Source organism: Microcaecilia unicolor, chromosome 13 (genome assembly GCF_901765095.1).
Source record: "Microcaecilia unicolor chromosome 13, aMicUni1.1, whole genome shotgun sequence".
Lineage (NCBI taxonomy): Eukaryota > Metazoa > Chordata > Amphibia > Gymnophiona > Siphonopidae > Microcaecilia > Microcaecilia unicolor.
In genome coordinates, this window is record NC_044043.1 from 98,928,425 (window position 1) to 98,946,241 (window position 17,817).

At 44.6% G+C, this 17,817-nt stretch overlaps 1 protein-coding gene across 10 annotated transcripts in view; it reads left to right on the forward strand.

The window, feature by feature from the left end:
* EIF4G3 (eukaryotic translation initiation factor 4 gamma 3) overlaps positions 1-17,817 on the forward strand; it is a 419,008-nt gene that overhangs the window by 342,835 nt on the left and 58,356 nt on the right. For 8 of the 10 annotated variants that reach the window (XM_030222062.1, XM_030222063.1, XM_030222065.1 and 5 more), the window contains 3 exons: positions 2,274-2,391; positions 10,646-10,845; positions 14,586-14,704. In XM_030222062.1, the coding sequence (XP_030077922.1) occupies positions 2,274-2,391; positions 10,646-10,845; positions 14,586-14,704 (437 nt within the window). The remainder of the gene's footprint in view (positions 1-2,273; positions 2,392-10,645; positions 10,846-14,585; positions 14,705-17,817) is intronic. The other 2 variants (XM_030222064.1, XM_030222072.1) reach the window with 1 other exon arrangement.

A 17,817-nucleotide genomic window follows, 5' to 3' on the forward strand; every position in this document is an offset into this window, starting at 1 on the left:
GGATAACACTAATTCCGGGGTACGGATTTACGCCAAAGGCGCTTAGTCCTTCATACACAACGTTTAAGGGCAAGAAGACCTTGATGGAATCAAGGAGATCTAGAGGGAGCAAGAGTGGGCTAAGGTGCAGACATATCAAGGCTTCTGGAAACCGCATCATTCCAGGCCTGGGCTTGAGTGTCTGGAGAAAGAGCAGTAAAATTATCAGGAAATAAAGTGAAAAGCAGAGGACTTGAGAATGGGTCAAACCAAGACAAAAGGTGTGGCTGCTTATAAAGCACTTGCTGGAGTCGAGGATTACTGAAACACCACAAAGGGATTTGAAGCTTACATGTTAAAATAAAAAATAGTGGTCTGTACAAGGTAGTGATAGAGTCAAGAAATTGACAACATTTAAATCTGATACAAATCAGGAGAGAAGTCAAGTCTATGACCTGCCATATGTGTAGGGAACCAAGAGTGTTGGATCAAGCCAAAGTCAGAAATAATGAGAAAAAAGCCTGACAGTGTGAAGAATTGAAATCCCAAGTTAAGATTTTTAGAAAAATTAACTGAAGCATTTGCAGTTCATTGAAGAAGAGTCCCAGAGATGACTAAGAAGGGTTCATTGGGCAGTAAAATAATACTAAATGAACCGAGACAGGAGCTGAAATATGAGTTCCAAGAATTTCAGAGTAGGAAAAAGGTGAACACAGGAGTTCATTGGCTGCAAAATTATTGCCAATTCCCCTCCTCGTTTAGAAGAGCACTCACTATGAAAGACCTGAAAATCTGAAGGGATGGCCTGAAACAAATACGGTTCCTCTCCTCTCTTCAGCCAAGTCTTTGTGAGACACAGAATCTGGGTAGAAGAACTAAATAGAAGATCTACAAACAGATCAAGTTTTAGAATACAGCTAAGGAATATGCATTTGATAGTACTTCCCTTCTAGGGAATGCTCTAGAGCTGACACTGAGGACGGAGAAATTAGGGCTTACCTGATAATTTACCAGTTCCTTAGCGGCCCTCCGGACCGGCCCAGTGATTGACTGATGGGTTGTGCACGTCTTCCAGCAGGCGGAGACTGAGACTTCTGACTCATCAGAGATAGCCAAGAAGAGCCCTTGCCAGATAGAAGACTCCAGTATTCTCAGTCTCCAGCCCTGTCAGTCTCTCTTCTTTCTATCTCTTTGTGTTTAAAAAAAAAAAAAAGGTTCCTTCTTTTCTGTTCACCTACTTGTTGGGAACCTAGCTGAGATAGTGGCCCGTGGGGGCCTTGGGTTACCCCTAGGGTGTTACCCGGGTGGCCGTGTCCCTCCCCCTCAGTCCTCCTTGCTCTTTGTAGGTTCACGCTGTGGGTCTTTCGGCCGCTCGGACTCTTTGGGGGAAGTGATTCTGAGCTTGGGAGAGTCAGCCACATTCAGTTGTGTTTAGCAAAAAAAAACAAACAAACCGGGGCAGACTCGTTCGGTGAGCAAGCAGTGCAGCTTTTCTCTTCCCTGCTAGTTTCTGTGCCTCACAACCCTTCTCTCTCTCTCAGCCGACCAGCATCGAGCTTGAAAAAAAAAAAAAGAGGGCACTTGGGAGGGCAGCAGGAATCGGAGCATTCCGATGCTATCTAGGCGAGAAGCTCAAGCCCTGTGCAGTATGTCAGCACCGCGGAGTTTACAGAAGTGGGTGCTGCAAGTTCTGCACCCCTCTAGACAGCGCATCGAACCCAGGTCCCTCGGCGGAGAGTTTGTCTTTTGGGGGGGGGAGCTGAGGCGGCATTTTGTCTACCTCAGCTGAGCGACTCTCCTTCTCTGTGCAGTCTATTGATAGCGAATGCCATTGCAGTAAAGTCTCTCTACTTACAGGGACTCCACATGACTGCAGCTTCAGCAGTACAACTAGAACAAAAAGAACCTGGATGGTTGTTTGCAGCTGCTTGAGAGGAGAGGGAGGTAGAGCTGAGACTTTCTCTGTAGTGGTGTCCTGCTCTGTTGCACACCCTGAGCCAGACATACCCAACATTTCCGAATGATTGATGTAATAGAAGGCTGTACAGTTTGGTATAGGAGCCTTCAGTTAGGATACTGTTTCCTGAGAACAGTTATTACAAGTAAGTAAACCTGTCTATGAATTTCAAACTTGCAGTGTAAGTGAAGTGCTGCTGCTGTACATCATTGACCTTTTTTGGTACCTTGGAGACTCTAATGGCTGCTCTACAAGGTGCATATGAGTAGGCATCAAAATGCTGCTGAATTTCCCACTTCAAGTGTTGCTTCTCATCAGAATTTTTGATCTTTTACAGACTCCCTACGACCAAATGCTACAAATTTAAACAGGTTTTCTGCACTACAACAGCCAGCATCAACTATGTCTTCCTCACCTGCAACCTCTGACTTTGACTCTCGAAGGGCCTTAACAAGGTAGGCAAATTTCATTGAACACAGAGTAGGTTCATCCCTACCTTGTCATTTTTTTGTAATTCATAAATACGGCTGTTATCTATGGCTTATAGTCCGTGTAAATTCTGTTGATAGGTGTGTATAGTGCTTGTAAGTGCACTTTGTTTTTGAAATAAATAACTTGGCTGCACTGGTCTGGAGGGACTAAAGGAAAGCAAATTAGCATGTAAGATCTAATTTTCCCATATCATTCCTGTTCTAATAGGTGGGCAGAAACCATTCTGCTACCTGCAGTGGAATAGTAGCTTAGTGGTTAGAGTAAAGGGTTGAGAGGCAGGGAAACCAGGTAGAATTTCCATGTGATCTTGGGCAAGTCACTTAACCCTTCATTGCCTCAGATGCAAACTTAGATTTTAAGCCCTCTGGGATCAAGAAAATTCCTACTGTAGCTGAATGTAAATCACCTTGAGCTACAACGGAAAAGACATGATCTGAGCTCTAAATTATATTTTTCATTTGAAATAGAAGAAAATCAAACCAGAAAATAAGAGCCATCGGAATTGGTGGCTGACATGGTAGTGGTTGGAGCACTGGGCTAATAACCAGGGAAGTCTGGTTCAAATCCTACTGCTGATCCTTGTGATTTTGGGCAAGTCATGTAACCCTCCATTGTCTCAAGTTTAGACTTAGATTGTAAGCCCACTGGGGACAGAAATTATCTAGTGTACCTTAATGTAATTCACCTTGAGCTACTACTGAAAAAGGTGTGAGCTAAATCTTTATGTTCAATTTAGTTTATTTAATTCATTTCATATTAAATAATTAGTGGTAAGAAAAGAATAGCCAAATAAAATTTTTATTTACCTAACTTAAGTCATTCCCTACATATTCCATTTTTAATGCAACTTCATTATAGCTGGGCAAGCCAAGGGTCTGCGACAACTCAGTCCGTCCTTGGCATCCTCACCAGATCTGTCCAGAACCTGTGGGTTGTGCCTGTCAACCGGCAGATGGAGACAAAGGAAAAAAGATGTCCTGTATATTTTACCCAGTAAGGGCACTGTGGAGCTTTAGATGCTCAGTTATTTCTCTGTCTCCATCAGATGGTAATGGGCAGACTCTACACTCTTGGACTGGTTACTGAAGTAGTTCCTGACCCAGTTGGAGAACTGGTGTGACTTAAACAGAGGAGTACCTACCCAGAGGTTTTGAGCTCCAAATCAAAACAAAAAGACATATAGCAAAATAAATTTGATCTGGGGCCATTCACCACTGTTTTGTTCCTTTCCCTGAAAGGGGTTTAAATAAATTATTGGATAAGAAGTTTCTCCCTCACCTCAAGACATCAGAAGAGCTCTGTAACATTTGTTCCAGTCTACACTAGCGGTTTACAGAAGCAGATGGGAGTATGCACTTATATTGTGAGGAGAGAGGGATGATTTTGTTTCTTTGGCTAACCCCCAGGGAGCTTGGGTTAGAGGCTGAGTATTCTGGCTAGCAGTAGCACATCTTTCAGAGTGCCTGGGCCAAAATACCAGTCTTTCCTACCAGTTCAAATTTAAATCCAAGAAAAGAGCCTTGAGCAAATATGTATTTTTAAGTGTACAGTTACAGGTGAGTCTTTCACCAGCACGTGAGTAATGGGAACCTTCTTTTCATACGATTGGCCCATGGGAGCTCAGCTTGCAACCACCTTGGTTTGCCAGCAGGAGCAGCATCCTGAATAACATTTAGGCCACAGCCCTGGGCTTGCATAGTGACATGACCTGCATTCCTGAGGAAATCCTCGGGGGACATTTCAGAGAGTCCCTGGTGGGCCATACTTAAAACAGACATAAGACTGGCAAAGGTACATGTGAGATTGGAGTGGATATTGCACCATTCACTGAAGAAAGTGTTTACGAACAACTTAATAATTTGAAGGTGGACAAAGAATATTGAGGGAGCTCAGCAAAGTTCTGGCGGGTCCTTTTAAAGATTTGTTCAATAAATCCTTGGAGACAGGGGAGGTTCCGTGGGACTGGCGAAGAGAGGATGTGGTCCCTTTTCACAAAAGTGGTGACAGAGAAGAAGCCGCTGGTTAGTCTCACTTCGGTTATTGGAAAAGTAACGGAAGCGATGCTTAAGGAAAGGATAGTGAATTTCCTGGAATCAAATAAGTTGCAAGATCAGAGACAACATGGTTTTACCAAAGGTAAATCATGCCAAATGAATCTCATTGAATTCTTTGACTGGGTGACCAGAGAATTGGATCAAGGACGTGTGCTAGATGTAATCTACCTTGATTTCATCAAAGCCTTTGACATGGTTCTTCATAGGAGGCCCTTGAATAAATTTGACAGACTGAAGTTAGAACCCAAAATGGTGAACTGGATTAGAGGGTGGGGTGGTCAATGGAATTCACTTGGAGGAAGGAAAGGTGAGTAGTGGAGTGCCTCAAGGATCGGTGCTGGGGCCGATTCTGTTCAGTGTATTTGTGAGTGATATTGGTTTGCCTTTTGCGGACGATACCAAGATTTGTAACACAGTAGACACCCCAGAGGGAGTGGAAAACATGAAATAAGGTCTGCAGAAACTAGAAGAATGGTCTAGTGTTTGGCAAATAAATTCAATGCAAAAAAGTGCAAAGTGATGCACAGGGAGTAGAAATCACTTCATTGGCTTCCGATCAGGTACCACATTCAATTCAAGCTTCTGCTACTAACCTACAAATGTACTCGATCTGCAGCCCCTCCTTACCTCTCAACCCTCATCTCCCCTTACGTTCCTACCCGTAACCTCCGCTCTCAAGACAAATCCCTCCTTTCAGTACCCTTCTCCACCACCGCCAACTCCAGGCTCCGCCCTTTCTGCCTCGCCTCACCCCACGCGTGGAACAAACTCCCCGAGCCCATACGTCAGGCCCCCTCCCTCCCCATCTTCAAATCTCTGCTTAAAGCCCACCTCTTCAATGTCGCCTTCGGCACCTAACCTCTACACCTCTACCCTGGAAATCTAGACAGCCCAACTTGACATTTCGTTCTTTAGATTGTAAGCTCATTTGAGCAGGGACCGTCCTTCTTTGTTTATTTTGTACAGCGCTGCGTAACCCTAGTAGCGCTCTAGAAATGTTAAGTAGTAGTAAGTAGTAGTAGTAGTAGAAATCCATGGGAGATGTATGTGTTAGGTGATGAGAGTCCGATATGCATAGACAGGGAGAGGGATCTTGGGGTTATAGTATCTCAGGATCTGAATGCAACAAAACAGTGTGACAAGGTGGTGGCCGTTGCCAGAAGGATGCTAGGCTGTAGCGAGAGAGCTGTAACCAGCAGAAGAAAGGAGGTGTTGATGCCCCTGTGCAAGTCGTTGGTGAGGCTCCACCTGGAGTATTGTGTTCAGTTTTGGAGGTCATATCTAGCTAAAGTTGTAAGAAGACTTGAAGCGTTCCAGGAGAAGGCAACAATAATGATATGGGGCTTATGCCAATATATCCTAGAGGAGAGGAGGGATAGGAGAGATATGATACAGACGTTTAAATACTTAAAAGGTATTAATATAGAAACAAATATTTTCAAGAGAAAGGAAAATCGTAAAAGTAGAGGACATAAATTGAGGGTGTGGGGTGGTAGACTAAGGAGTAATGTCAGAAAATTCTTTTTCACAGAGAAGGTGGTAGATGCCCTTCCAAGGGAAGTGGTGGAGAAAAAACTGGGGTGGAATTCAAAAAGGCGTGGGATGAGTGCAGAGGATCTCTAATTTAGAAAATGAATGATATACAACACTTTAAATTTTTTTTTTTTTATATATATATGTTTGTATGCCAAGTGGTGCTTAGATGGCAACTCCGGCTGCATCAACTAAATGCCGGTGCTGGCCTGGCTTGTACGGTCTGAGATCCACATATAGTGATCTGGTTTAGGATGTGCTGGACAGAGAGTCGACAGAAACTCCAATTATTTGGAATGTGAGGATCGTGCCGGGCTGACTTTTACGGTCTGTGTCCCGCAAATGAGAAGTTGGATTCGAATAGGCTGGAGTGAGATTTGACGGCAGCTCCAGTAGTTGGAACGTATGGGCAGAGCCGGGAGGACTTCTAAGGACTGTGTCCCAGAAACACCAAAGAAAGACCATGATTAAGTATATAATATCACGTTCATTGCTGACTTAATCTTAGCTTGATAATGAATGTGACTGTTGGGCAGACTAGATGGGACTGTTCAGATCTTTACCTGCCATCACTTACTATGTTACTTTATGTTCAGGTGTTAGGGACCCAAGGGCTCAAATCTTGTGTTAATGGGGTGTGATTGGATTAGTTTCCCATCCTTCGCGGGATGAGGCAGGGCTGCCCCCTTTCCCCATTGTTGTTTATTTTAACACTAGATCCCTTGATCTGCCAGCTTCTGGAGGATATTCACTGTCAGCTGGAGGGTTGGTGTCATCTGCCCATCTCTCTGATTGGGTGGATCAATCTGTTGTGTTTCCCAAATGGCTTAATGTTGCGTTTCCCAAATGGCTTTATGTCTTGCAGACCCTTCCTCTGGCTGCTCGTGCAGGATCTGCTTTACTCATTTGGCCCTTTATGTATGGGGCCGAAAAGCAGAGGGAAGGTCCTGCAGTCATCACTAGCTTGGGATTTGGCACTGAGAGAGCCGATGGATTTGTTTTTCTATCCTTTTCGATGAGGGATCTTCCAGAGCATAGCCCACTGGAAGGTGCAGGGGTGGAAGGGAGAATCTACTCCCCCAGTTTCAATGCCATTCTGAACCTGAAGGTCCTGCAGTCATCACTAGCTTGGGATTTGGCATTGAGACAGCTGATGGATTTGTTTTTCTATCCTTTTCGATGAGGGATCTTCCAGAGCATAGCCCACTGGAAGGTGCAGGGGTGGAAGGAAGGATCTACTCCCCCGGTTTCAATGCCATTCTGAACCTGAAGGCTGACAGTGCTGTGGCTGACAGTGTTTGCACATGCCAGAAGAACATGGCATGGTTGCTGGGAAGATCAAGGAGTCTGCACTGAATGTCAATCCCGAGAGAGGAGGAAGCGGCGAGAGTTGAGTAGACAGGAGCAGTTTGGATGACCCAGAAATTGAAAGAGCTTTCGGAGCAGGGAGCCGGACAGCAGGACATTTCACTGGGAAAACAATCTGCAAGGAATGCAGCCCTGATTTTGGATGGGAGACCTGTGAGAACTTCCACCTTTAGGTTTGTTTTGGTTGAGGCCTGATCACTTCAATTTTCAGTCTCTGAGAAGGTATGGAAGCTTTAGAATGTTCTCTGTCATCGTAAATTCAGGTATTTGCCCTACTGTCGTTGTTTCAGAAGTGCAGAGGGATTTGGCAGTGGTGAAGCAGTTACTAGACTGGAGGAGACTCTTATTTCAGATTTGACTATTTTGTATAGGAAATTGGAAAGCCCTGTGAGGTGGAGGAATTTGATAAATTTCCTTCATGTACCATTAGAAGCAAGAAATTTGCAGCTATATTATTGTGGATCCCCCCTGAATCAATACCTCCTTCCTCAGGAGCTTTTTATGTGCCACAGGCAAAATGAAAAGGATTAGAAGATTCCAATCAGCTTGCTCGGTTAACTGTGGGTAGTCTTGAATGAAGTGCATTTCTGTAAGAGCCTAACTCAGGGCAAATTGCCTTACCTGCTTTATTAACAAACTTGCACTTTGGATACTGACTCTGAATGGCTTGTAAGGATGTTCTTTATAGTTAAATATGTATGTATGGGCTGTTGAGTGCCGGATGTTTCCTGACATATCACAAAAAAGGAAGAAGCAATTTTTAAGCTTGAAACCAGGTGTCCTACAGATATAGGGATTTGTATATTGGGTGGAGGAGTAGCCTAGTGGTTAGTGCAGTGGACATTGATCCTGGGGAACTGGGTTCGATTCCCACTGCAGCTCCTTGTGACTCTGGGCAAGTCACTTAACCCTCCATTGCTCCTGGTACAAAATAAGTATCTGAATATTTGTAAACCGCTTTGAATGTAGTTGCAAAAACCTCAGAAAGGTGGTATATCAAGTCCCATTTCCCTTTCCCTTGTAAGTACTTAGTTAAATATCAAGACACAAGATGGGTGTTTTTTGTTTTACTCTTAGCAACTGTCTTGTCAATGCAAAACTTGCTGATCCTCAGGCTACTGCTCCTATATTCCCAATTGTTAATCCTCAGGTAACATCTTAAGGAGCCTGCTTCCATTAGGTTTGAACCATTGTATTGTTTAAGCTTTCCTATCTCTTTTTTTTTTTTTTTTTTTTTGTTACATTTGTACCCCGCGCTTTCCCACTCATGGCAGGCTCAATGCGGCAGGCAATGGAGGGTTAAGTGACTTGCCCAGAGTCACAAGGAGCTGCCTGTGCCTGAAGTGGGAATCGAACTCAGTTCCTCAGTTCCCCAGGACCAGAGTCCACCACCCTAACCCCTAGACCACTCCTCCACTGTTGCTACTATTTGAGATTCTACATGGAATGTTGCTATTCCACTAGCAGCATTCCATGTAGAAGTCGGCCCTTGCAGATCACCAATGTGGCCGCGCAGGCTTCTGCTTCTATGAGTCTGACGTACGTGCAGGACGTCAGACTCACAGAAACAGAAGCCTGCGCAGCCTTCTACATGGAATGTTGCTAGTGGAATAGCAACATTCCATGTAGAATCTCCAATAGTAGCAACATTCCATGTAGAATCTCCAATAGTATCTATTTTATTTTTGTTGCATTTGTACCCTGCGCTTTCCCACTCATGGCAGGCTCAATGCAGCTTACATGGGGCAATGGAGGGTTAAGTGACTTGTCCAGAGTCACAAGGAGCTGCCTGTGCCGGGAATCGAACTCAGTTCCTCAGTTCCCCAGGACCAAAGTCCACCACCCTAACCACTAGGCCACTCCTCCACTCTTTTGGTAAATTGAATCCTTTATTTTCTGATGTTGGCTAGGGTTGGAGGTTAAGTATACTTAAAGGCTCCTTTTACTAAAGTCGATTAGCACTCGCTAAATACTAAGAATCCCATTTTATTCCTATGAGCTTCTTAGCATTTACAGGCAGATGATCAAAAGCCCCGCACTGTTCAAAACAGCGCTGTAACATAGCGCTGGAACAGCTTGGGGCGCTATTAGACCTATGATCAGAGATAATGTATGCAAATTTAAGCAGCGCAGTTATCTCTGATCATGGGGTATGAGTTCGGGCGAATTGTGCCTTTCAAAAGCCCAAACCTGTCAAACACAGGGGCTGGAGGTCCATAGGACCAACAGGCCCTGTCTACCCCTGCCCCGAGCAACGGGGGCTGGAGGTCCGGTGGACTTCCGGTCGTCCCGACGATCCCCCCCCCCCCCCCCCCCCCAGGTTCAGGGAGGGCTGGAGAGCAAATCCCTTATATGGTCTGAGCCCAGCCCATCCCAGAATGCACTGGGAGGGGCTGGGCGCCGCCATTTTGCGGCGGCGTCAACCCAAGGAAGAGGAGGGAGGCCAGCTACCTCCCTCCTCCAACTAAGGTAGGGGGGCCGTGAGGGGGTTCTTTTCACGCTGGACCACCAGGTATTCGAAAGACAACGCTGTGGGGGGGGGGAGTTGGTGTAGGCTGGAAGTCCACCGGACCTCTAGCCCCCCCCTCCCCCCCATCGCTCGCTGGGAGGGGGTTTGGCTGGCGGCCACTGGACCACCAGGGACCATTTTCCGGGGGTTTGGGGGGGGGGGCTGGAGACCCACCGGCACAGGCAGCTCCTTGTGACTCTGGGCAAGTCACTTAACCCTCCATTGCCCCATGTAAGCCGCATTGAGCCTGCCATTTGTGGGAAAGCGCGGGGTACATATGTAACAAAAAAAAATTGCCTAGAACCAGGATTGTGACTGCTGCTAAATATCCGAATACTAAAGTGAGTGCCAGGCACTATCTGGGTAACAACAGTATTCGGTCACTCTCGAGATAGTTTTTCCAGATTCTCATAGGACTGCTTTATCCCCATCCTTAGTTATCCAGGTGGCAGACTGAATATTGTCACTACCCAGGGAACTCCTGGCTCATCCCTTTGGCTCTATCAGCACAGTGCTGCGTGGTCTGTAAAAATATTTAGCGTCCCTATCCAGGTAACATGTCACTGAGAGATTCAGCAGTGTCTCTGGGTAGATGATGCTGCTACCCAGATAAATGCATTTAAATATAGACCTGTGTTTAATGTGTATGTTGGTTATATAAGTGAATGTCAGTATCAGCTGTATTGAATAGCTTTGCTGGTTTTGTTGGTTATAAATGAATTTTATCAATAAATGTGGGGTTTTTTGTTTTAGTCGTGGGAGCACAGGAAGGGAAAAAAATGACAAACCGCTGCAGTCTTCCACATCCCGTCCAAGCACATTCTTAAGGGGCAGCAGCAGTAAGGAACTTCTAGACAATCAGTCACAAGAGGAACAGCGGAGAGAGATGCTGGAAACTGTGAAACAGATAACAGGCAGTGCTGAAGTTGACCGGAGCAAAGCCACGGAGACAGGTGAGAGCACTAAATGATTAACGTTGCGGAGTGGAAAGGGGAGCACATACTGGAGGAGCTAAGGACCCTGCGTGAACCTGGGCATGTCACTTTGAGACTGGGTTAGATTTTGGGCCCAAAATACAAAAACCCTCCAGCTCCGTTTTCTTGTACAGTTTTGAATGAAGTAGTTAGTCCGTGTCAGTCCTTTTGGATGCAGCCACAGGAAAGCTTTGGAAAAAAAAGTTGTAGGTGATGCTTTTTATTGGACTAAGTTAATTTATTGGCGATACATTTTGGAGAGCTACACTATTCATCAGGTCAGTGCAGAATGTGCTAAAGAGGATGATGTCTGAATATGAATAAGTTGGATTGCAGCAGCTTTGAAAACAAAATAAAAGGTTGAGGGGAGGTTTGAAAAGGAATAAGAAAGGCAAGGGAGATTGGCAGTGAACCAGGAAACCATTGCCTAGTAAGACTCAATTCCAAATGGCAACTTCTCAACATCCTTTTTAGTGTTCTAATCATATAGTTACGAAGCAGTGTTCTTTATATGCCTGTCATTTTGGGTGTCTTCTTCTTTTAATAGTCTGATCTGTATCAAATTTCATCACATGTTTTGTACTGGATAATATGTGTTAATTGAAGGACATGAACATTGTCTGACTTTAAGCTTTGCACATCTCTTGCCTGAGGGTTTAATTTCAAGGCACATGTGGAAAGGAAAGAATTCCAAGGAAGAAAAAAAAACAACAGTCAAGTAAATGTGGTTTGGGATCTTGTCCCTAATTTTAAAATTAGCACTTTCTTCTATAAGTTACCACATTTCTTTTGCACAAAGTCCTAATATTGCAGAAACTGTCATAATAGTATATGTTAGACCTATAAAAGCAAATAGGGGGCAGTTCTGTAAATTGGCAGCCCAGTGCAGCATGGGGAGCACCTGTTCTATGATGGCATCAGGGAATAGCTGCTTATAGAAAGCATGCCTGAGCACGCCAGGTCAATGGCAGGTGTACGTGTGCGCACAGTATTTTATAAAAAGCGCTCATGCTTCTTCCCTCTGTGTGCTGCTTTCCCAATTGTGTTGGTTTACAGTATAGCGAGTAGTGTGAACATGCATGTAAGTGGTGCAGACTTTTGCATTTATATGTAAAAAAAAAAAAAAAATGCATGGAAATGCAAGTTCACCTTTTACAGAATTGCTTCAGTAGACATTTGGTCCTGTTTTTGCCTCAAATATATATGATATTGTGTTGCCCACAGTTTGCCTTTGAGGTGGCTGTGTTTGTACTGTGCTTTGGAATCCAGCTTGAATCGGGCAAATTCTTATGCATTTGGGAAAAATTGAGGCTTTCTTTCTTATTTATTCTCTGTGCTATGTCAAACACAGTGGGGTGGGGGATACTTAAATAGCATGCACAAACGACTGAATTTGAACGTTTTACAAAACTGGATCACTGCCTTGATCAGGTCACAGTTCTGTTCCTCAATGTTGTCATTAAATCAGTTTTCTAGTCTTTCAGCCCTTGTGCCTTTCCATTTCTCTTTCATACAGCATCCTCCTCTGATCCTATATATTTTGTTTTTCTCTGAATCTTGCTGCACTTTTTGCATTGAGTTGTGGATTATTCTACTTCATCTTTTCACTTTCTTCTTTTGAGAACAGTTCTCCAGGTCCTGTGCCCACCCGCTAGCTGTTAGAAGATTACCCTTCCTCAATATACAGTGGGGGAAATAAGTATTTGATCCCTTGCTGATTTTGTAAGTTTGCCCACTGACAAAGACATGAGCAGCCCATAATTGAAGGGTAGGTTATTGGTAACAGTGAGAGATAGCACATCACAAATTAAATCCGGAAAATCACATTGTGGAAAGTATATGAATTTATTTGCATTCTGCAGAGGGAAATAAGTATTTAATCCCTCTGGCAAACAAGACCTAATACTTGGTGGCAAAACCCTTGTTGGCAAGCACAGCGGTCAGACGTCTTCTGTAGTTGATGATGAGGTTTGCACACATGTCAGGAGGAATTTTGGTCCACTCCTCTTTGCAGATCATCTCTAAATCATTAAGAGTTCTGGGCTGTCGCTTGGCAACTCGCAGCTTCAGCTCCCTCCATAAGTTTTCAATGGGATTAAGGTCTGGTGACTGGCTAGGCCACTCCATGACCCTAATGTGCTTCTTCCTGAGCCACTCCTTTGTTGCCTTGGCTGTATGTTTTGGGTCATTGTCGTGCTGGAAGACCCAGCCACGACCCATTTTTAAGGCCCTGGCGGAGGGAAGGAGGTTGTCACTCAGAATTGTACGGTACATGGCCCCATCCATTCTCCCATTGATGCGGTGAAGTAGTCCTGTGCCCTTAGCAGAGAAACACCCCCATAACATAACATTTCCACCTCCATGCTTGACAGTGGGGACGGTGTTCTTTGGGTCATAGGCAGCATTTCTCTTCCTCCAAACACGGCGAGTTGAGTTCATGCCAAAGAGCTCAATTTTTGTCTCATCTGACCACAGCACCTTCTCCCAATCACTCTCGGCATCATCCAGGTGTTCACTGGCAAACTTCAGACGGGCCGTCACATGTGCCTTCCGGAGCAGGGGGACCTTGCGGGCACTGCAGGATTGCAATCCGTTATGTCGTAATGTGTTACCAATGGTTTTCGTGGTGACAGTGGTCCCAGCTGCCTTGAGATCATTGACAAGTTCCCCCCTTGTAGTTGTAGGCTGATTTCTAACCTTCCTCATGATCAAGGATACCCCACGAGGTGAGATTTTGCGTGGAGCCCCAGATCTTTGTCGATTGACAGTCATTTTGTACTTCTTCCATTTTCTTACTATGGCACCAACAGTTGTCTCCTTCTCGCCCAGCGTCTTACTGATGGTTTTGTAGCCCATTCCAGCCTTGTGCAGGTGTATGATCTTGTCCCTGACATCCTTAGACAGCTCCTTGCTCTTGGCCATTTTGTAGAGGTTAGAGTCTGACTGATTCACTGAGTCTGTGGACAGGTGTCTTTCATACAGGTGACCATTGCCGACAGCTGTCTGTCATGCAGGTAACGAGTTGATTTGGAGCATCTACCTGGTCTGTAGGGGCCAGATCTCTTACTGGTTGGTGGGGGATCAAATACTTATTTCCCTCTGCAGAATGCAAATAAATTCATATACTTTCCACAATGTGATTTTCCGGATTTAATTTGTGATGTGCTATCTCTCACTGTTACCAATAACCTACCCTTCAATTATGGGCTGCTCATGTCTTTGTCAGTGGGCAAACTTACAAAATCAGCAAGGGATCAAATACTTATTTCCCCCACTGTAGCAATGTATTTATAGAAGGCAGCAACTAGGAAGAAACCCATTTTAATTACATTTTATGTTAAGCTCATTAAGGGCCAATAACTGGTTGTGTTTCAAAAGTGGAGCCTAAGAAAATGCAATCGGTCTCAAAATGTCAGAGCACAACGACAGTCACAGGTTCACAAATGGTCCTTGAGACTTTGGCCAAAGCATATTTATCTGTTCTTCTGCAGACGTTTTAACCAGTGACTACTGATAGATGCCTGCTCTACCCTTTTTTCAAGTCTCACTTTGCTGGTTTTCTCCTGTTTCTCAGATTTCCTCTAGTTTGGTTTTCTATGACCGTTTGGATGTATTTTTCATTTTTTTTTTTACATCACTAAAAATGAATATGTAAAAATATTTCCAGCAATACAACCTCTAGATGTAATATTTTGCTCCATTATCTTCATTTCCCCCAGCAGCCAAATTGGATGTTCCTTCAGGTCCAGAGCAAGACAAGCCTTTGTTTACAGTAGAGGAAATGGAGAGAAAGTCTCGGGCCATCATTGATGAGTTCCTGCACATCAATGATTATAAGGTGAGCCACACTCTTAACATCCTCTTATCACACTTTCAGAGGCAGCTTTTGTAGCTAAGACAGTAATTATCGAACACCTTCATTCTCTGTAGTGAAATAAAAACAGAAGCAATGTGTAGCTTCTGTGATGGAAATACATTCACTCTGCACTTCCTCATTATCCACCTTCTCTTCTCTGTCTCGATACTCCTCCTTGTAAACTCCAGTCACACTTATAAGTACTCTTCTCTTCCACTGTCAGTCTCGGGCTGGATTGCTTTACATCAAGAGAGCTCACAGGGTAGACCCCCAACGAGCGCCTGGGCCACAGCCTAGAGTGGTGATTCTGCACCTCCTAATCTTTGTTCACAAGACCTCTTGCAGCCACTGCGAAACAGTAAATCATTAGACTACGAAAGGAAAAAGGTACTGTCCTTTCAGGATTACTTTTCAAGAGTGTTGGCACTGCAGAGAGAATTTGATCTGGTTTGTTTCCAACTGTTTGCGAGAAAACTCTGCTGATACCCAGTGAAGCTGAGGGTACTACATCAGGGACTTTGTTAAAGGTTTGCGTACTGGAAAGGCGTCCCCGTAAGATCCTGAACGAAGTGCTCAAGACTACATGTTGGAACTGATGGAAAGGAGCAGGAAATCGGTAGCAGTACAGTGAGTCTATAAATGGTCGAGGGATTACCTTGAGCTGCTCCAAGGCATTTTTTTTGTACATTTTGCTTTTCGTTAATTGTTTAATCTTTTATGTACTTTAATTTGATGCCCTAAGCAACCCCCATGGAGGCAGCCACTCGTGCGCGAGTTTTTGGCAATTCAAAATGGTGCAAGTTATGGATCCACAAAGTAGGAGGCCTCTCAGAGATTCTGAGTCAGAGTGATAAACCAGACATGAAGGGGACAATATCTTTGTGACATTTACTTTTTCTGAACTTAGGAAGGACCAGCACTGTGACTATGGCACCCTGCCACAGATGCTGGGACACAAGAAGTCCCCCCTTGGAGGACAAAGAGACAGAGCTTTGCCTTCCTGGGCTGTGGATGCTGCTGTGGAAGATCATTAGCTCTGCAGAGACTGAATAGTTTTGGGCTCTCCAACACCAGTCCATTGGGTGATGGGTGTGTGTTATGCGGATGGATATGTGTGCTGGGATAAATGGGGTAATTGATATTAGTGGGATGGGAGAAACAAAGGTGGGGGATAAAAAATGGTAAAATACAGAGGGGATTGGGATGGATGTAGGGCCCTTGGCATCCATACGTGATCAATCTCACTATGAGAAGGAATGGTAACTTAAGGAGAATTACAAGTGGGAGATACTGATTATTAGGTTCGATAGGAGGAGGAATCAAGGAAGGGAGTAATCTGAAATATACTTACATGGGACTACGGAAAGGGCAGAACCAGAACCTTGGATTGGGTTTGGTAATCTTGTGTTGGTGCTCAGGGTCAGTGGGCTGGGAAGGAGGGTTTGGACAGAGGGGGTGGAGGAAATAGGGCTTGCTCAGTTAGTAGGGGGAATTCAGGAGAGTGAGGCAGCGTAACATTGGTCAGATGTTTTGGGAGAGCAGTCAATGCAAAGTATGGGCTGGAGCCAGGGGGAGAGGGTTGGTGGCTGGGACAGTCCTTTATTGATTTAGGAAAATTTTATTACTACTGGGATCAGCAGCTAATTGAATTTATATAAATAAAACTGAAATTGTTTTCTTTGAAATGTGGGGGGAATTTAATCCCCAATTAAAAGGCAGAAGATCTTATGAACCCTTAATAGGCAACAAACATCAGTGGGTATCCTGCAGGAAACCCATCTCAACCAAATAGAGCATGCTAAATTGAAAATGTGATGAGTGGGTACCTATCTGTCAGCCTCAGCCTTAGCCTTGTGTGGCTCTCTTATTCAAAAAAGGCACTGGCAGTGGAAATTCATAAAACTGTGGAAAAGATAGATGGGGAGGTATATTATATTATTGATAAACCCAAAATACACAACAGCACAAAACCAAATACAATAGAATCTCCTCAAAATAATTGTTTCCAAAATTATTTGGGGTATGCAAGATTTGTCTGAAAAAGTGTTTTTACTTCAAAACTTCAACTTACTTTAATCCTTAAACCCACATCAAAAAGTGGAGAAAAAACTCCCAATGGCCCTCACCTCAACACCATCAGGCTTATTTTCGAAAGAGAGGGGTGCCCATCTTTCGACACAAATCGGGAGATGGGTGTCCTTCTCCCAGGGTTGCCCAAATTGGCATAATTGAAAGCCGGTTTTGGTCGTCCTCAACTGCTTTCCGTCGCAGGGATGACCGAAGTTCACGGGGGCGTGTCGGAAGCGTAGCGAAGGCGGTACTGGGGCATGCCTAACACATGGGCGTCCTCAACTGATAATGGAAAAAAGAAGGGCGTCCCTGACGAGCACTTGGGCGACTTTACTTGGTCCATTTTTTATTACGACCAAGCCTCAAAAGGGTGCCCGAACTGACCAGATGACCACCGGAGAGAATCGGGGATGACCTCCCCTTACACCCCCAGTGGTCACCAACCCCCTCCCACCCTAAAAAAAAAAAAACTTTTTAAATATTTTTTGCCAGCCTCAAATGTCATACCCATTTCCCTGACAGCAGTATGCAGGTCCCTGGAGCAGTTTTAGTGGGTGCAGTGCACTTCAGGCAGGCGGACCCAGGCCCACCACCCCACCTGTTACACTTGTGGTGGTAAATGTGAGCCCTTCAAAACCCACCAGAAACCCACATGTAGGTGCCCCCCTTCACCCTTTATGGCTATGGTAGAGGAGTTAGACATTTTTATTCTAACTCCAACATTAAACAAAACTTCATTGTCAAGAATTTAAAAATAGCTGTTTTTGCAGACAACCTACTGGTCCAGATTATAAAACCACGAACCTACCAGCACTCATGGAGAGCTTTCAGGAATGTAGAGACCTTTTGGATCTTAAATTGACCAGATCAGAAGCACGAGCCACAGACGTGTTGCGTCTTTGATGAACACACTGGGGACCCCAGTCCATTAAAAGAAAAAATTAAACAGCCAAGCCGCAGTGGCACATCCCCTCCCCTCCCCCAATATCTGATCCTTCTCCCAGTCCACCCTTGTAAGTTGATCC